The sequence below is a fragment of the Silurus aristotelis genome (assembly GCF_946808225.1).
Source record: "Silurus aristotelis genome assembly, chromosome: 26".
Classification (NCBI taxonomy): Eukaryota; Metazoa; Chordata; class Actinopteri; order Siluriformes; family Siluridae; genus Silurus; species Silurus aristotelis.
The window spans coordinates 2705229-2721310 of NC_139599.1; the positions used below are offsets into that span (position 1 = coordinate 2705229).

The 16082-nt window shown below is 38.7% G+C and overlaps 2 protein-coding genes across 2 annotated transcripts; both read right to left on the bottom strand.

Moving 5' to 3' along the window:
- Window positions 1–3667: 3667 nt before the first annotated feature.
- On the bottom strand, window positions 3668–10791 carry surf4 (surfeit 4). Its single transcript, XM_083531382.1, has 6 exons — window positions 10399–10791; window positions 6265–6451; window positions 5887–5963; window positions 5761–5804; window positions 5263–5449; window positions 3668–4950 (listed from the first exon to the last, which is right to left on the bottom strand). Exons 1-6 carry the CDS (start codon window positions 10444–10446, stop codon window positions 4684–4686), a joined length of 810 nt encoding a protein of 269 aa, XP_083387508.1. The 5' UTR covers window positions 10447–10791; the 3' UTR covers window positions 3668–4683.
- A 1280-nt stretch (window positions 10792–12071) lies between these two features.
- LOC310720592 (uncharacterized protein) lies at window positions 12072–15214 on the bottom strand. Its single transcript, XM_083531344.1, has 2 exons — window positions 15094–15214; window positions 12072–14672 (listed from the first exon to the last, which is right to left on the bottom strand). Exon 2 carries the CDS (start codon window positions 14613–14615, stop codon window positions 12978–12980), a length of 1638 nt encoding a protein of 545 aa, XP_083387470.1. The 5' UTR covers window positions 14616–14672; window positions 15094–15214; the 3' UTR covers window positions 12072–12977.
- Between the last annotated feature and the right edge of the window lie 868 nt (window positions 15215–16082).

The window sequence follows — 16082 nt, forward strand, 5'->3', positions numbered from 1 at the left end:
AGCACTCCGACTGGCAGCCAGCCAATCAGACAGCAGATCGGCATCAGGGGCGTGGCTTAAATGGCCATGTGTCAACACGTCGCCTGATGTAATGCTCTGAGGGCTTGCGTTGCACGTACACAGGGTTTCATTTTTTTATTCTCCTTTGTTTTGTTCTATCAGGGAAACCGATAATAAACACAATACTGAGTTAATACTATTTAAACACTTTATTAAGGTGATTTATTATGTTCTTGCCCCCCTACAGACAAACAGATATTCAGTCTTAATCTGCATAATGCACAGGTCTACAGTCCACTGTGTTTCATTTCATTCATTTCATTTCATTTCATTTCATTATTCTTCTCTTATTCGCTTGTAATTTAACCTTGCATTTCATTTTCCTTACCTCTGATCTGTTCTGTTGAACCTGAAGATCAAACATTTTTCTTTCTTTCTATCTTTCTTTCTTTCTTTCTTTCTTTCTTTCTTTCTTTCTTTCTTTCTTTCTTTCTTTCTTTCTTTCTTTCTTTCTTTCTTTCTTTCTTTCTTTCTTTCTTTCCCTTTTCTTTACTGGACCTCCTTGAGTGTTTAAAGGCTCTGGCATGGAGAAGCTGGTGTTGGATCTGTGATGATCTCAGATGTTGAGCTATTTTATGAGTTGCTCAGTAGCTCCTAGTTGTATAACCACAAATGACTGTATAAAACTGTAGAAAGAACATTACTTATAATCCTACACTCCAGTGCTCATGTTACGTTCTCTCTAGAATGTGTTTTGTATTGTTTAAAGATTTATGATCACACTTTTGATGTCACCCAAAGGAGGATGGGTTCCCCTTTTGAGTCTGGTTCCTCTCAAGGTTTTTTCTTCATAACATCTAAGGGAGTTTTTCCTGGTCACAGTCACCATGGCTGCTCATCAGGGATAAATACACACCGTTCACCTTGACTCTTAAATTCCCTAAAGCTGCTTTGAGACAATGTCTTGACTTGACTTCCTTCTTCTTTCTTTCTTTCTTTTGTTCAATTGAATATTTCTTTTTCCTTCTTTCTTTCTTTCCTTTAATTCTTTTTTTCAATATTTTGCCTTCCTTTCCAAAAAACATAGACAAAAGTATTAGGACACATAACATTTCCAGCCATATGTGGTTCTTCCCCAAACTGTTACCACAAATTTGGAGGCACACAATTCTATTGCATGTCACTGGATGCAGTAGCAGGACATTTTCCATTCACTTGAACTAGGAGACCCAAACCTGTTCCAGCATGACACTACCCCTGTGCACAAAGCCAGCTCCATGAAGATCTGCTTTACATGAGTTAAAGTGGAAGATCTTCTGCTGTTAAACACTTTTGGAATGAATGTGAATGCTGACTGCACCCCAGGCCTCCTCACCTCACCGACATCACTACCTGATTGAGCTAAAATCTCCAAAATGTAGTGGAATGTCTTCCCAGAAGAGTGAAGGTTATTTTAGCAGGAAATTGGTACAAAATATGTACCAGGATGTTCAGAAAGCACATACCAATCTTATGGTCAGGTGTCCACAAACGTTAGTCCATATAGTGTGACAATAAATTCTTGAATTGACTACACTTCCTGAGTCTGGATCTGTAATACAAGCTGTTCACGTTAGTCTAATTTTGTTTTCATTATGTAACACACCCTTATCTTGCAAATCTACCTCGAAAGAATTCTTCCTGTAAGAGAAAATCAATGCCATTTCTTCTATTCAGGAAACATCTGCTGGAAATTCCAGGTTGATGTTTACAGAAATACGCCTTCTAATTATTTTAAAAGAAATTTGAAAGCCAAGCTGTCACTCAACGGCCTCCGTTTTTGTTAATCTTATCAGAATTCCTGTAACCCTTGATCTTTTGATAATCACAGTTAATTTTAAAGTCTATCTACATTTTTATTGCAGTTTGTAAACAAAAACAATAAAAAAACCTTATGTAAATAAGGATATTAGCAGACCTTTCAAGGAAAATATATATCCAAAAAACTGCTTATAATTTGTTATATAAAAAAATATTTTTTTTAATCCATTTTTGTTTATCTTAAAAATATAATGTACCTAGAATAATGAGCATATGAGTATTTAAAGTAAAATCTTTGCAGATTAAGACTATTTTCTCCATTTACTCCAAAAACATCTTCTATGACATTATGGTACACGTCATAAGTATTTTTAATGAATTTATTACGTAATTAAATCATTTAATTGGGTCAATTTAAAAACACAAATTTCCTGAAAGAAACAAAAAAACAAATACAGAGAAACAGATTTGAAAGTAGCAGGTTTATGACCTACAGTGGTGCGTTTGGACACACACTGCGGTTAGATTGAAAATATATGAGGTGATTTCATCATCCATCTTCAATAACTCTTTTATCCAAGACACAGTTGTTGTAGATTCAGAGTTTACACCAGACACACTAGCGCTCAGAGTGAATGATTGTTCGCCAGACAAAACATTACCTGGCTTTGCCATCCTGTCACCTGATCATTTAAAATGTATTTTCAAAGACACTATTATTCATACTGTCATATTTCAACAATAATCACAGATGATGGAACAAAAACACTAAGAGGGAACTTGATAATCCATAAGATCATAATTCCATAAGACGTTTTGAGTATTCAACATTTACACCCACATTATTATTGTTATAATGACCTACACTCTTCTAGAAAAATGTTCCACTGAATTTTGGAGTACAGTTGTGGAGATTTGGGTTTATTCCACCACGAGGGTATTAATAAAGTCAGGTACTGATGTACATGAGGGAAGGAAGCCTTGGGTGCAGTCAGCCTTCACGTTCATCCTAAAGGTTTTTAATAGAAAAAAATATAGAATATAAGAAGATAGCAAACACCCTGAAACTGAGTTACAGTACAGTTGCCAGGGTCATACAGAGGTTCTTCAAGATGGATTCCTCTCAAAACAGGCCTCTCAGGGGTCCATCAAAGAACATGAGTCCTCGTGCTGTGCATCAGGTGCAGAAGCTGCTTCAAAAAACAGATGCATGAGATCTGCAGCATTGCTTTAGAGGTTGCAGAAGAGGAAGGTCCGCTCGTCAGTGCTCAGATCATACACCGCACACTGCAACAAGTCAGTTTGCATTTTCGTCATCCCAGAAGAAGCCTCTCCTGAAGTTGGGTCACAAGAAAGTCCGCAGTTTGCTGAAGACAACCAGTCCAACAGCATAAATAACTGTAACTATGTCCTGTTAAGTGATGAGACTAAGATAAACTTGTTTGACTCAGATGGTGCCCAGCATGCGTGGTGCCACCCTGGTGAAGAGAACCAAGAAAATAGTGTCTTGCCTACAGTCAAGCATGGTGGTGGTAGCATCATGGTCTGGGGCTGCATGAGTGCTGCGGTTCATTTCTATAGTATTGTCCATTGAGAAAATATACTAAAATAATGAAATGGGGGGGGTACTCACTTTTGTAAGATGTTATGATACATGCAAAAATAATTTCTTGGTCTAAATATTTGTTTTGAATCCATCATTGGTATAAGGTTTAAGGTTAATGTGAGTCTTGTCTGTGTAACTATAATGAAGTGTACACAATTTGTGCAACAGTATCGATCAAGAACCTGCTCTATGAACATCACAGTGCAGAACGTATGGAACACAATCTGGGCCTGAAAAAAAAGAGCTAAACATGAAACCATATAAATTAGTCATTTTAATATTTAGCCAACAACGATTACAGGGAAAAAAAAAAATCTTTGAAACAAGTCAATTCTCTCTTTTTTTGCTTTTATTATTATTTTTATCTGTGTCTGAAAACAAAAATAAATCAAAAAATACATTATAAACTTCTGTAAATCAAAGTGTTATTTCAAACCATGGCAAAAACACAGATCAAGACGAAGTTCGGCTGACAGAATAGACCTTCTTCTGACCTGTTCCACCTGTGCAGATGTGTAAAATAGTGTTTGTTTGTTTGTATAAACTGCGAGGATGTCTACTGCCCGGATCCACGCTGAGACTCAGACAGTACACAGTCCACCTAGTGCGAAAATAGAGCGTTCAGAAGGCTTTGTACTTCCGCCTTTTAATTCTGTAGGGTGGTTTATAGATACCAAATCCCCTCGACTGAACCACGACCAGTGTTACAGGAGGCCCCGCGCACCCCGAACGCAAGAGCCATTTTAATTTGATGTGTGGATCGATCTGAGGGTGAAGGAAACAATGGTGCCGGATCGCTATCCGGTCGTATTTTAGTTGAAGCACTAAGTTACTGTTGTTTCACAGAGTCTATATGCGTACACATTCACAGCTATTTCTCAAGTGTTTTAAAAAACAACAACCACATAGCAATGCACATGAGAAGTGAAGCTTTCAGACACGAATACGTTTACAATGCTTTAAAGACAGCATCCTGGTCAACCGTGACAGAGGGGTGGGAAGAAAAAATAATAATCAATGTTAACTCAGACAGTTCGGTATCTTTCAGGGTCTTTTCAGTGGGATCTGATCAGGCATGTTAAAAACTCATGTTTTTGCCATTGTGAATTTCTCTGTAAAAACAAACAAAAAATAAAAAATATGAGAAACAAAAAAAAAGAAAAAAAGAAAAAATGAGCAGGTGAAGAAGAGAATGGAGGTTCGGTTCTTTTAACATTTGCGGGTCCTTGTGTCCTGGGCAGTGGGTTTGTTTTACTGTATGAGGAGATCCCCTCTCCTTACCACTCCTTTTTCTTCTCGTCCATGGACACGCCCCCCGGACCGAGAGCCACTACTAGCAGCAGGCCGCCGACAACCGACGTGGTCTGGAAGAAATCGTACTTGAGGAAGTCGTGCATGGGTTTGTAGGTAGGCACCGTCCAGAAGGCGTTGAAGTAGACGTTGATGGCCATGAGCCACACCACCAAAGTGAGAGCCGCAAGCTTGGTCTTAAAGCCGATGGCTACCAGAATGATGAGGGCTGTGCCCACCAGGTTTTGGAGGATCTAAAAGAGGAATGAGAATGAAATGTAAGGGTTTTAATAATTTGAGTGCATATAGTGTGTTTAGATTGAAATTCATATTGTAGTGTACTATACACTTTAAAATAATTTTAATAAAATCCATAAGCTGTAAATAAATCATGCCCCTTTAACCATTATCAATCAAAAGAATGAGGAAGTGAGGGAGGTTGTGTATGTGTGTGAGTTCATGAGTAAACCCAGTGTGTGAGTAAACTGAATATGTGATTAAATGTGTAAGTGGATTATCACTAATATGTATATATGTACAGGGCAATTAGTGTGATGAGTCCTCACCGAGAAGAAGTTGGAGTCGAAGTGCAGCAGGGTCATGAACATGAGAACGAGAAGGACGCGGCCACCCAGCTGCATGTACTGTTTTGGGGAGCTCTCGCCCATCGTAGGCACGCCCGCAAACATGCTCTTACCCTCAGAGCGTGACTCAGCCAAGAGTAGCAGCAGCCCACCACCCAGGGCCATATTCCTGCATACACACACACCAAAGATCACTATACATCAATCTGTGTAGACATTCTGATACATTTTTTATTACTTTAAAGCATGCGGCCCAGGAGTACTGAGCTCATATCTCAGTGTTTACACAGAAAATGGGAGTGTGTGTGTGTGTGTATATATATATATATATATATATATATATATATATATATATATATATATGGACAAAAGTATTGGGACATCTGCCAATTACAGCAAGTATCTGTTAACTCTTCTTTTTCCTAGAAAGATCAAATTCTAATTTTTGTTGTTGTTAGTCAATAATTAAATAGAGCTCACCTCATCAAAAACTTTAGATCCCATAGTATACTGTAGGCAACAGTCTGAAACAGAGGATATGGAAATGAGATTAGATTATAATCAGTGTTTATCTGTTATCAAATCTAATGCTTCGTGCTTCCTTACCTGTAGCGCAATAATGCCAAATAATCCGAAGCAAGCATATTGTACAAAATTTCTACTGAGAACAAGGACACAGCCACCTGGAAAGAAAAAAAAAGGGTTGAGGAGATTCACACAGCATTTAGAAGACTTTTTCCACAATTTTAGAGGTGTGATGTTAAAGAAGCTCTTTAAGAAAATCTTGTGGAACACCTTCCCAGCAAATATGGACTAAATATGGAACTGGATGTTCAAAAAATATGGACCTCATGCTTAGGTGTCCACAAACATTTGTCTATGCAGTGTAAATCCACACATATTCATCTTAATAAATGTGGGCCACTAATCTTAAAACCTGCACCCATCACGCCTTAAGTATAAGGAAAGCTTGCAGACGCTCACCCAGCTGTCCTAAAAGGTTAAGCAGCACAAAGCACGTGGCCAGGAAGTAACCACAACTCCAGGTAGCCTCGATGTAGTCTCTCTGTTCGTACCACTGGAACCACATGCGGATGCCGTCCTCCAGGAAGGTGCTAATGAGACACAGCCGTGCCAGGTGAGGCAGGTAGTGTTTCGTCATTCTGAGGAACTGCAGGAAAAAAAAAAAAAAGAGGCACTTGTCTTAGTATTCAATCAAAGCTTCATAATCCGATTCACAAGCACAAAATAAAGGAGGTTTATATGTTGCTTTATTTCACTAGAAATACAGTCATAATTCTTGATTTGCTTTAAAAGACCAAAGATCGTATAGTATCTTGTAAATCACTGTATAGAGGTTTTCAAGGAAAAAACTACATTAGTGACTGTGGCAGCGGGGGCGTGGCCGAGCACCGGTTTGTGAATGGAGGGCGAGGCCGGGAGCAGGTAGTCACAGGAATGCCTCACCTGAAGCAGATAATGTTTAATGAGTGTTCTCTCTCTTTCAGTGATCGGCGGAGGAGCGCGAGGATGTGTGTGTGTAAGATTCTCCATTTCCTGTTATAATAACCTCCACTCTTCAGGGAAGATGTTCCACTAGATTTTGGAGTGTGCTTGTGGAGATTTATGTTCATTTAGCCACAAGGGTCTTAGTAAAATGTCAGGTAGTGATGTAGGTGAGGGGGCCTGGGGTACAGTCAGCATTCACATTCATCTCAAAGGTGTTCAAAAGGATCTTTCACTCCATCCCATGTAAAGCATATCTTCATGGAGGTGGCTTTGTGCACAGGGGCATTGCCATGCTGGAACAGGTTTGGGTTTTCTAGTTTAAGTAAAGGGAAAAGTTCATGCTCGAAAAAACATCCTGTACAATTGTGAAAGAACCACATATCGCTGGAAAAGTCAGGTGTCCCAATACTTTTGTCAATATAGTGTATTTTAATCATATCTAATTGGGAATTAATAGCACACTTCTATCTATTGCATTTTTCTATGAAGAATTACCCATTCAATAATTCATTTAATTCATTTAATTAATTAATTAAATTACTAAAATCTTTTCAGGTTGTTTTTTGTGTGTTGTAGAAGCAAAAGCAGTTTAAAATAAATCCACAAATTTAAATCAATATTATAAAAAAAATGACTATTTATTATGAATTTTAAACACATAGAGCACAAGTTTCTAATGCAATTATTATTTGACTAATCATAATTTTTCCTGCAGGGAATATTATCTTCTCTGCTATACTACTGCACCGAGCAGTCACACTGTTTGGGGACTTTAATCTTATTCCCGCTCTCATTTCCCCCCCATAAATACCCCTCATTATCTATTCACATTCTAAAGTTGCTGATTTTACAAGCTGGTACACAGCATGCTCATTAGAAGAGCACAAGTGCTATCACTGACGTGTGGGCTGATACAATCCATCCGCCTTACCGATTGGCCGAGGCATTCTGAGAAGTGCTGATGTGGACTACTGGATGGGTGGGAATGTGTGTATCTGTGTATGTGTGTGTATGTACTGTGGAGCCAAACAGTGCTTGTGCAAATCACCTGGGCTTAAAGGAAAGAGTGTTGTTGCAAGGTTTCTAAAAACGCTTAAGCGTAAACAACACAAAAGCACACAGCCAAGGCCTCGTACTTCGGGATTTTAATGATTAAACACAGAAGAGAAATAAGATAAAGGCTCAGCTGCATGTAATCAGTTCGTAATACTGAAAAAAAAATAAATAAATCACTCCGGTATCGTGATATAAATAATCGCAATATCACTACATATTATCATATTGCAAAGTTCTGATACTACACTCATGTTACAGTATTTTAAACTATAAACTCTACATAACGCAACGAGAAAAAGCAACATTATATGTATTATATTATATATTTTTTAAATTATACTGTTTATTTTTTTACTGTTTTTTTTAAACACTGGCACGTTCATCTCCAAATGAACAACTCCCGTATTTTTGTGACAAAAAATAAATGAATAAAATAAAAAAATCCAGAATAAACGAGACGTACAGTAACCGTTCGTCACATGCTGACCTTGAAACATGAGCTTCCGAGACCCCAATATTAGGATGGAGGTTATTTCTGTAGCCTCTTAGCTATGTATCACTTACTTTCTTTATACTCTCACACAATTATTTCAACATTCTGCTGTAATCTTTGTACAAAATCCAAATCACTTCACACACACACAGAGAGAGAGAGAGAGAGAGAGAGAGAGAGAGAGAGAGATAGAGAGAGCGAGCACACCACAAAGAGCCTTTTATAAACAAGTTTGAAGAACTCTATGGCTGATATGTGTTAAGTCACCCTTGAGCAACAGCTGGCATACAACAGTGACCTTTGCCTTGCGCTATCAGGCACAAAGTCGCGTATAAAGCAATCGCATGCTATAATTTAGACGCATGTGTCACACCAGTCACTGGTAGCTGTTTCACTTAATGACAAGTTCCCCAAACCTGGTCCTAGAGAACTTTTTGTCTCAAACATTTGAGTGTTTTTTTTGCTCGAACACACTTCTAGCTAAACAGCTGATTAATTGGATAAGGTGTGTCAAAGCACACTGGAGATAAGACCTAATCAGATCAGATTAAATCTGCAAGAAGTGCTGCCGCTTTTCCCTGTTTTACAGCTGATTATATCTGTCAAGTCAGCGTTCTTCATCCGTCATCTGAAGACACGGTTGTGACCCGTCCTCAGATATTACACACATACTTAATAATAACCGGTGCCTCTTCAACCACCTGAAATGTGAACATATATCCATGTGACACAAACATCCAGGTTTTGTCGAATATACACTTACACATTTGTAATTTGCGCCACTTGTGGTCATTTTACTGCTGTCCAGATGAGAGTTTCATCACTATCTATCACCTCTAATAAACTAATCCAAACAGTCCTAGCTGCTGAACCACAAGGAGCTAGATCTGATCCAACACGTCCTGAAATGGCTAAAATCAATGCAAACCAATGAACATGTACACCTTAAATAGGAACCTTCAAAATAATCTATATCTGAAGACTAGGGTTTAATTCTGTATGTTGCCGCATGTCTGAAGTGAACCACTGAAGCTTTTGACACGATGAACAACGGAGTCAAAACGCAAAACGTTTAGAGAGAAGGTGGTTTGGAATTTTTATGATAACATTATGTAAATGAGTATTATTATCAAAGATACCGATTATTTTTGACTATTATATGTGTCATTTTGTTCTCCATCTCTCTAGTGAAGTAGTAGTGACGTTTGTGCGTAAAAAAAACCCTTTTCGAAATAACGTCTGAACACCAGCGTCTGAGAGAGCAAAAAGATCAGAGAGAAGCTTGTTTGGAAGATTATTATATATTGTATAAATAATATTAACCATCATTATTATTGTTAATATTATTATCGATGTAAATTCGTTTTCTCTGAAGTACTGATGTTTTGCTATAGTAAACTGTTTCAGCTTAAACCAAGCCTGGAAAAAGAAATAGTTTGCAGACACCGCAGAGCTTCTACTGTAGAGAAGGACACAGTCCTGGGCGAGGGACTTATGTGCTCTAGGGAGCATTTCATTGGCTAAAAGCAGCACTAGTACAGGATGAGTCATCTTTAGAGTACCATATGATGACATGTTCAAATCTCTACAAAAATATATAATCTAGAACTAAAACTTCTGCACTGTTGACAACCTGTGATAAATGTTTAGAAAGAATTGAAGCACTTTTTATTGTTTACAGCTTTTTACAGTTTATTTTAAAGATTATTGTGTGTCTCGGCTTTGCATATGTGAAACTCCAACCCATGCAACTAACAAATCAACCAAAATATACAAAGTTAACTTTGCCAACAGCTAGCTATTCCAAATCTGTCCATTTCCTTTTCCTCCAAAGGCCAAAAAAACGCATTAATGCAATAATAATTGCGTCTTATTTCTCTTTATGGCCAACTAACTCTTCTGACATTTTTATTCACCAACCTCCTCCATTCATTTCCTCTGCAACTTTCGATGCTAACTAGCCTAGCCGGCTAAGCTAATCAACTCTAATCCGAGCTCTTATGGATACAATTTTTTTTTTTATTCCACCAAACCCCCGGGTGATTTCCGTTATTCGTTACCTGATCCGCCACGTCCTCCGCCGTGCTCATGATATCCTCCTGACCCATGACTTGTCGATTTCGCCACCGCACCGCCGTTAGAATTAAAACTCAGGCTTGTTCTAATGTCCCCTTCTTGCTATTTCAGACGCGGGTGTAAAGAGATTTCCCCTCAACGCCGCCGCCTGGACGTCAACACTAGGCCGCACCGTCCGTCCCACAATCCCGCGCGCGCCGCCACCGGCGATCAGCCCCCCTTTCGCGTTGCGCTGAGCGTCGCGCGGACCCGCCGCGTGTGCCACGTATACCGCGTGAGGGGGTGGGGTGCGCGCGCGCTCGCTCGCGCTCGTGCGCTCTGTCTCTGCACAGCACAAGTTATTAGCAAACTGCAGGGTCTTTAACGTTTTTCAGGTCAAAGACCCCTTAGGGGATAAATATATGGGGCAGGGACCCTCTGATACAAAAAAATTTAATGTATAAGATATAAAAAAAATCTATCATGTACACACTTATATTATATTAAGACCATTATAACTATGTTGTTGTACATGCATCTGTATATTTTCATTTATTTTCAAATCTTTTAAAAGGTTTTATGCATCATAAACTTATTTTGCGATAATAATCGCAATTGATTTAGTTGTTCGCAGTTGTCTTTTATTTGAATGGATTTGCAATTTTATAGATTTTCCTTTTACTATCAGGTGGACAATTATACCTCTACATGAACATCAACTTTATCTCTAATAGAACTTTAATGTAATAGTTATGATTATTTTTATAATGAGATATTTTATCCTTGATGTTTTTACCCATGTCGTGGACCTCCGGTTGAAGATCCATGGCATACAGTACTGGTATGAGGTACTTCACACCGAGGCCTTCATTAGCATCCTATCTGAATCAATCCACCTCTTAATATCATTATGAGTCATTGGTGTCTTGTGTCTCTTGCCGTCAAGCAAGTTGCTTTTGCTTGTTCTTCCAAAGTAATGGTTATCAGCTTACAGAATTAGTATGTAGTACTTTACACCTTTACACACTCTACACCATATGTCGCACACTCCAGGAAGTCAGTTTGCCTTTTCTGAAGCTGGCTCACAAGAAATCCAGCAAACAGTTTGCTCCAGACAACCTGTCCAAGAGCATGAATTACTGGAACCATGTCCTGTGGTTTGAGGAGACGAAGATAAACTTGTTTAGCTCAGATGGTGTCCAGCATGTGTGGCGACACCTACAGTCAAACATGGTGGTGGTAGCATCATGGTCTAGGGCTGCATGAGTGCTGTTGGCACTGAGGAGCTGTGGTTCATTGAGGGGAACATGAATTCCAACATGTACTGTGTACTGGAAAGCTGACAGCACTCCAGGCCTCCTCACCTCATCTACATCAGTACTTGACTTTACTAACACCCTTGTGTCTGAATGAGCATCAATCTCCACAAACACACTCCAAAATCTAGTGAAACATCTTCCCAGAAGAGTGGAGGTTGTTATTACAGCAAATGTCGACTGGGATGACCTAAAAAAGCACGTTCCAATTTTATGCTCAGGTTTCCACAAACCTTTGTTCATATAGTGTATGTCGTAACCGACGCCACACACTATATATTCCTAAAACACAGGGAAGCTGCTGAGAGACCTTGAGAACTAGGCATGAGTGTTATATATAATAATCTGATGTGACCAAGGAAGAATTGTTTAAGCATAATCTTTATTATGGGAAAAAAATTATGCCAAAGCACAGAATCTCATCGCATTGAAAATACACCATACACAAGATAAAGCAACATGGGGCGTCATGCTGTGTGGCTGCTTTAATTCAGCTATGGCTGAGGTTTCATTGAGGGATATTTTAATACCTATCTATTTAAGGCCCAAACCTGCATGCCGCTGTTAATTCAACAACAACCTAAAGCATGAATCCAAGTCAGCAAAAAAATACAGATCAAGTTTTGGAAAGTCCCTGAACAAAACCTTATCTAAATCCTATCTGAAACCTGTTGAATAACCTGAAAACATTTTTTTTTCACAGGAATTCCTCTTGATACTTGAAAGATCTGGAGGATTAATTTTTTTTGGAATTAAACTGGCAAAAGAAGGTGTGATAACGTAGTAGACTGTTACATAAAATGACTGAGGACTGTATAACAAGCACAATACTTTAACAAATCTTTTGTTTTTATGGGGTATGCAAACTTTTCTTTATTCAAATCATTTTTGTTTCTATATCACATTTAAGGTGAGAAACAATTCAGAGTGATTTGTAGTGGTTTAATTTTTTTTACATCTTGAATACTCATTTTAAACGGGGTGTGTAAATTTTTATATACACTCAGCTACACTTAAAAACAAACAAAAAAAGAGGATAAACAACTTAGTAGCCATCGTCAAAGGGTACATACAATGGATTAATAACAAATGGCATAAACAGCTTGTCAATTTCCCCCGAGCATCTATTGAACAAGAATTTCCCCCAAAAAATTACAAATAATAATAAAAACAATTTGTGCAAAATACCATGGAAGGAGACATAAAAAATGAACATATCAACCACAAATATAATCATAAAAAAACAGAAACTAATCAGTTCCAAACATCTATTTTCGAGTCTCGACAACGAACGGAAGATCCGCAAACGCAACTTTTAGCGAATCCGTGCAGTTGGTTTTGGCCATCCATATCTGCCGTTTAAGAGCCACGGATGCTGCCATGATCCTTCCAGAAAGTTCGGCCTGGTGTGCGGAAAGCTGAAACATGAACTCTCCGATGAGCTTAAGCTCGCTGAGGACATCCCTGAGCCTTTGAGGAGACGGGTTTTCTGAAATCTCTGCCAAAAGGTGCTTCTGGTAATCTGACAAGTATCGCAAATAATTAGCCGTCTTTGCTAGCATGCCAGCGGTTTCGTACGAGTTATCTCCAAGCGCTTCAGTGAATTTCCAGTGCTCAGGAGTAACAGGGTGTTCTTCGTTTCTTGTAGGCATTACGGCTTGGAAGATGGTCGACATAAGTTCGTTGACTTGAGGCATATGTTCATAAGGTTGAGCTTGGCTTTCATGAAGCTTGTACAACTCGGAAAACACTGGCCTGAAGGCTTGTGAGCTCGCCGGGTTGGCCCATGTACTTTGAACCAAATCCTCAAACTCTGGCACCATCACTGGATGTTGTGAGTTGCTTTGAGATTTGGGAAAATCGATACCCAATCGTTTGGCTGCACGTATTATGAGATTCTGCAGCTCTTCCAATGTAACATCAGGCACTGAGCTCATGTGCTGCAATGAACTGGATTTTAAAGAATGTGAGATATCGATTTGCGCATCTTCTTGTTTCACTGCATTCGAAAAGGAAACTGATCCAGAACAGGCAGCGATACCTGTCTGTTGTCCCTGCTCCACTTGCGAAACTAAATTTGGAGCATCGTTTGGGCTCCTCTTCTCCAAGATATCAAGCCTTCTTTCAATGGTGCGCCACTGTACCTGCATGTCTTTCTGTTGGGCTTCCAGTTTCTCCTGCACCATTTTAAGGAGCTGCTCACTTTTTGCCGAATTCCTTGTTTCCCGGCGTGACCTCTTCTCCCTGACAGGTTCGCAGGAGGAATCAGAACTCCAAGACGAGGACAAGGATGAAGATGGGGAGTGCTTTCGTTTCCGTCCGCAGCTCCTGCTTGAGTGTCTCGTGCAGCACGGGTGACACCTAGACAAATGGCGTCTTTTGTGTGACGTCGAAGGTATCAACGTAGACGCTACAGATGAAGCCGAGTCTAGCGTATGCTGCAAGGCAGCATGTGAAACACATCTACCTTTAACCGCTGTAGCATTTGGGTCAGGAAGGTTTAAAGACGGTGAGAGAAGAGTAAACATGACAGGTGCAGAGGAGAAAGATGGTGCTGAAGCAGCAGTTTCGGCCTCCGAAACATTAGGTGTAGCACACATGACTTTCACAGATTTAGCCGTAGCAGACGATGCAACTGGTTCAAGTTTCGACTGATTTCTGTTTTGAGACGCCTCATTTTTTCGCTGCTGGGCCTCCTGATGGATCACCTCCTGCACCTTGGTTAGACGCTTGATACAAGTACTCCAGTCCATCTTGGCACAGTGTGGACATTTTCCATATTCCAGGACAGCCTCCTTGGCGTGTTGAATTCCCAGGCAGATTAAACACTTCTCGTGTGTGTCTTTGGACTGGATTTTATAGTTGCGGCACGAACACCAGGTAAATTTCACCACTGTATTTGCCATGTTGGATAGGAATGCTTGTAACAAAGTTTGCAGGGCTTCAGAAAAACATCCAGTTACCTGTACATGAGAAGAAGCAAACAAACAAAACAAAACAAAAAACACTGAATGCACTGGTGCATTTTAACAAATGTAACCTATGCAGCAGGATGGAAGGAGATATCATCAGCCCTGTAATATATAATATTATAATACACGTATGTGATATATTGTTAGTAATATTTATATCGAATACACCCTCTGGTCGAATCAAATCATCAAAACTGTACATATAAATCCATTGTTTGCTGAATTTTAATATGGTTACCCTGTTAATTAATACACTTTTTGTCATTACAATCTGATGCATAATTTTTGTTTCTATACATATATACACATGCATTCACCAGCGATTTGCCAGTGATTATGGACCAATTGTTTCTCTTGCTACAAATCATGTACCACGAACTAATTGAAATGTTAAACCAAAGCTCAACCTTACCGTAAAATAAAGTACAGATACAAAAAAACCTACAAAAAACCGAGTAAATGCTGCTCTTTCAGTCCAAAGGTAAACACAAAACAACGGAGTCGCTCTTCGATTACGTCATATGACGCGCGACGAAAAAGCATCCAGTCTATGCTTTACTGTTATAATGCAATGCAGAACCATCTGGAATAATAAAAAAAAGATTTAATAATACTATAATAATAGTAATACTCTAAAATTACTTTATATGTAGGTGATATAAAATTTTAGATAAAATGTATCTATTTTTCCACCAATCTAGTGAACACAGAATTATAGAAATGCCTATAATTTTTTTTAATCTTAATTAAAAAACTAAAGAAAAAAAAAAAATCACATGTACATAAGTATTAAGCCCCTTATTTAGTACTTAGTTGAAGCACCTTTGGCAATAATTGAACAAGCTTTTCACACCTGTATTGGGGATTTTTCTGCCATTCTTCAGAGCAAATCCTTTTAAAGATCTCTAGGACATTCACAGAGTATTTCCTAAGCTGCTCCTGTGTTATCTGTGTGCTTAGAGTCTTTGTCATGTGGGAAGATGAACCTTCGGGCCAGACTGAGATCCTCCACAACATGATGCTACTTTACAGATTTAGATCATATTAGAACATATATATATATATATATATATATATATATACTTTCACCTTAAACCAATGAGCACTGCATTCTGCGATATTTGATTAATAACAATTGTAATAAATGTTATACAAAATAAAATACGTTATTGTAATCATTTTGTACTCAGCTGTTAATAATAATAATAATAATAATAATAATAATAATAATAATGAAAAAAAACCTGTTCTAACCTGAATCCTATTGAGATCCTGTGTCATGACCGTAAAAAGGCGGTTCGTGCTTGAAAACCCTCCGTGGCTGAATTACAACAATTCTGCATAGATGAGTGGACCAAAATTCCTCCACAGCGACGTAACAGGCTCATTGAAAGTTATCGC

Coding starts and splice junctions, on each gene's coding strand:
- surf4 (XM_083531382.1), bottom strand. CDS start 10,446: ATGGGTCAGGAGGATATCATGAGCACGGCGGAGGACGTGGCGGATCAG. Junction 5,964..6,264: donor TAACCTTTTAGGACAGCTGG/GTGAGCGTCTGC, acceptor TTTTCTTTCCAG/GTGGCTGTGTCCTTGTTCTC. Junction 5,450..5,760: donor GATCTAAAGTTTTTGATGAG/GTGAGCTCTATT, acceptor GTGTGTATGCAG/GAATATGGCCCTGGGTGGTG.
- LOC310720592 (XM_083531344.1), bottom strand. CDS start 14,615: ATGGCAAATACAGTGGTGAAATTTACCTGGTGTTCGTGCCGCAACTAT.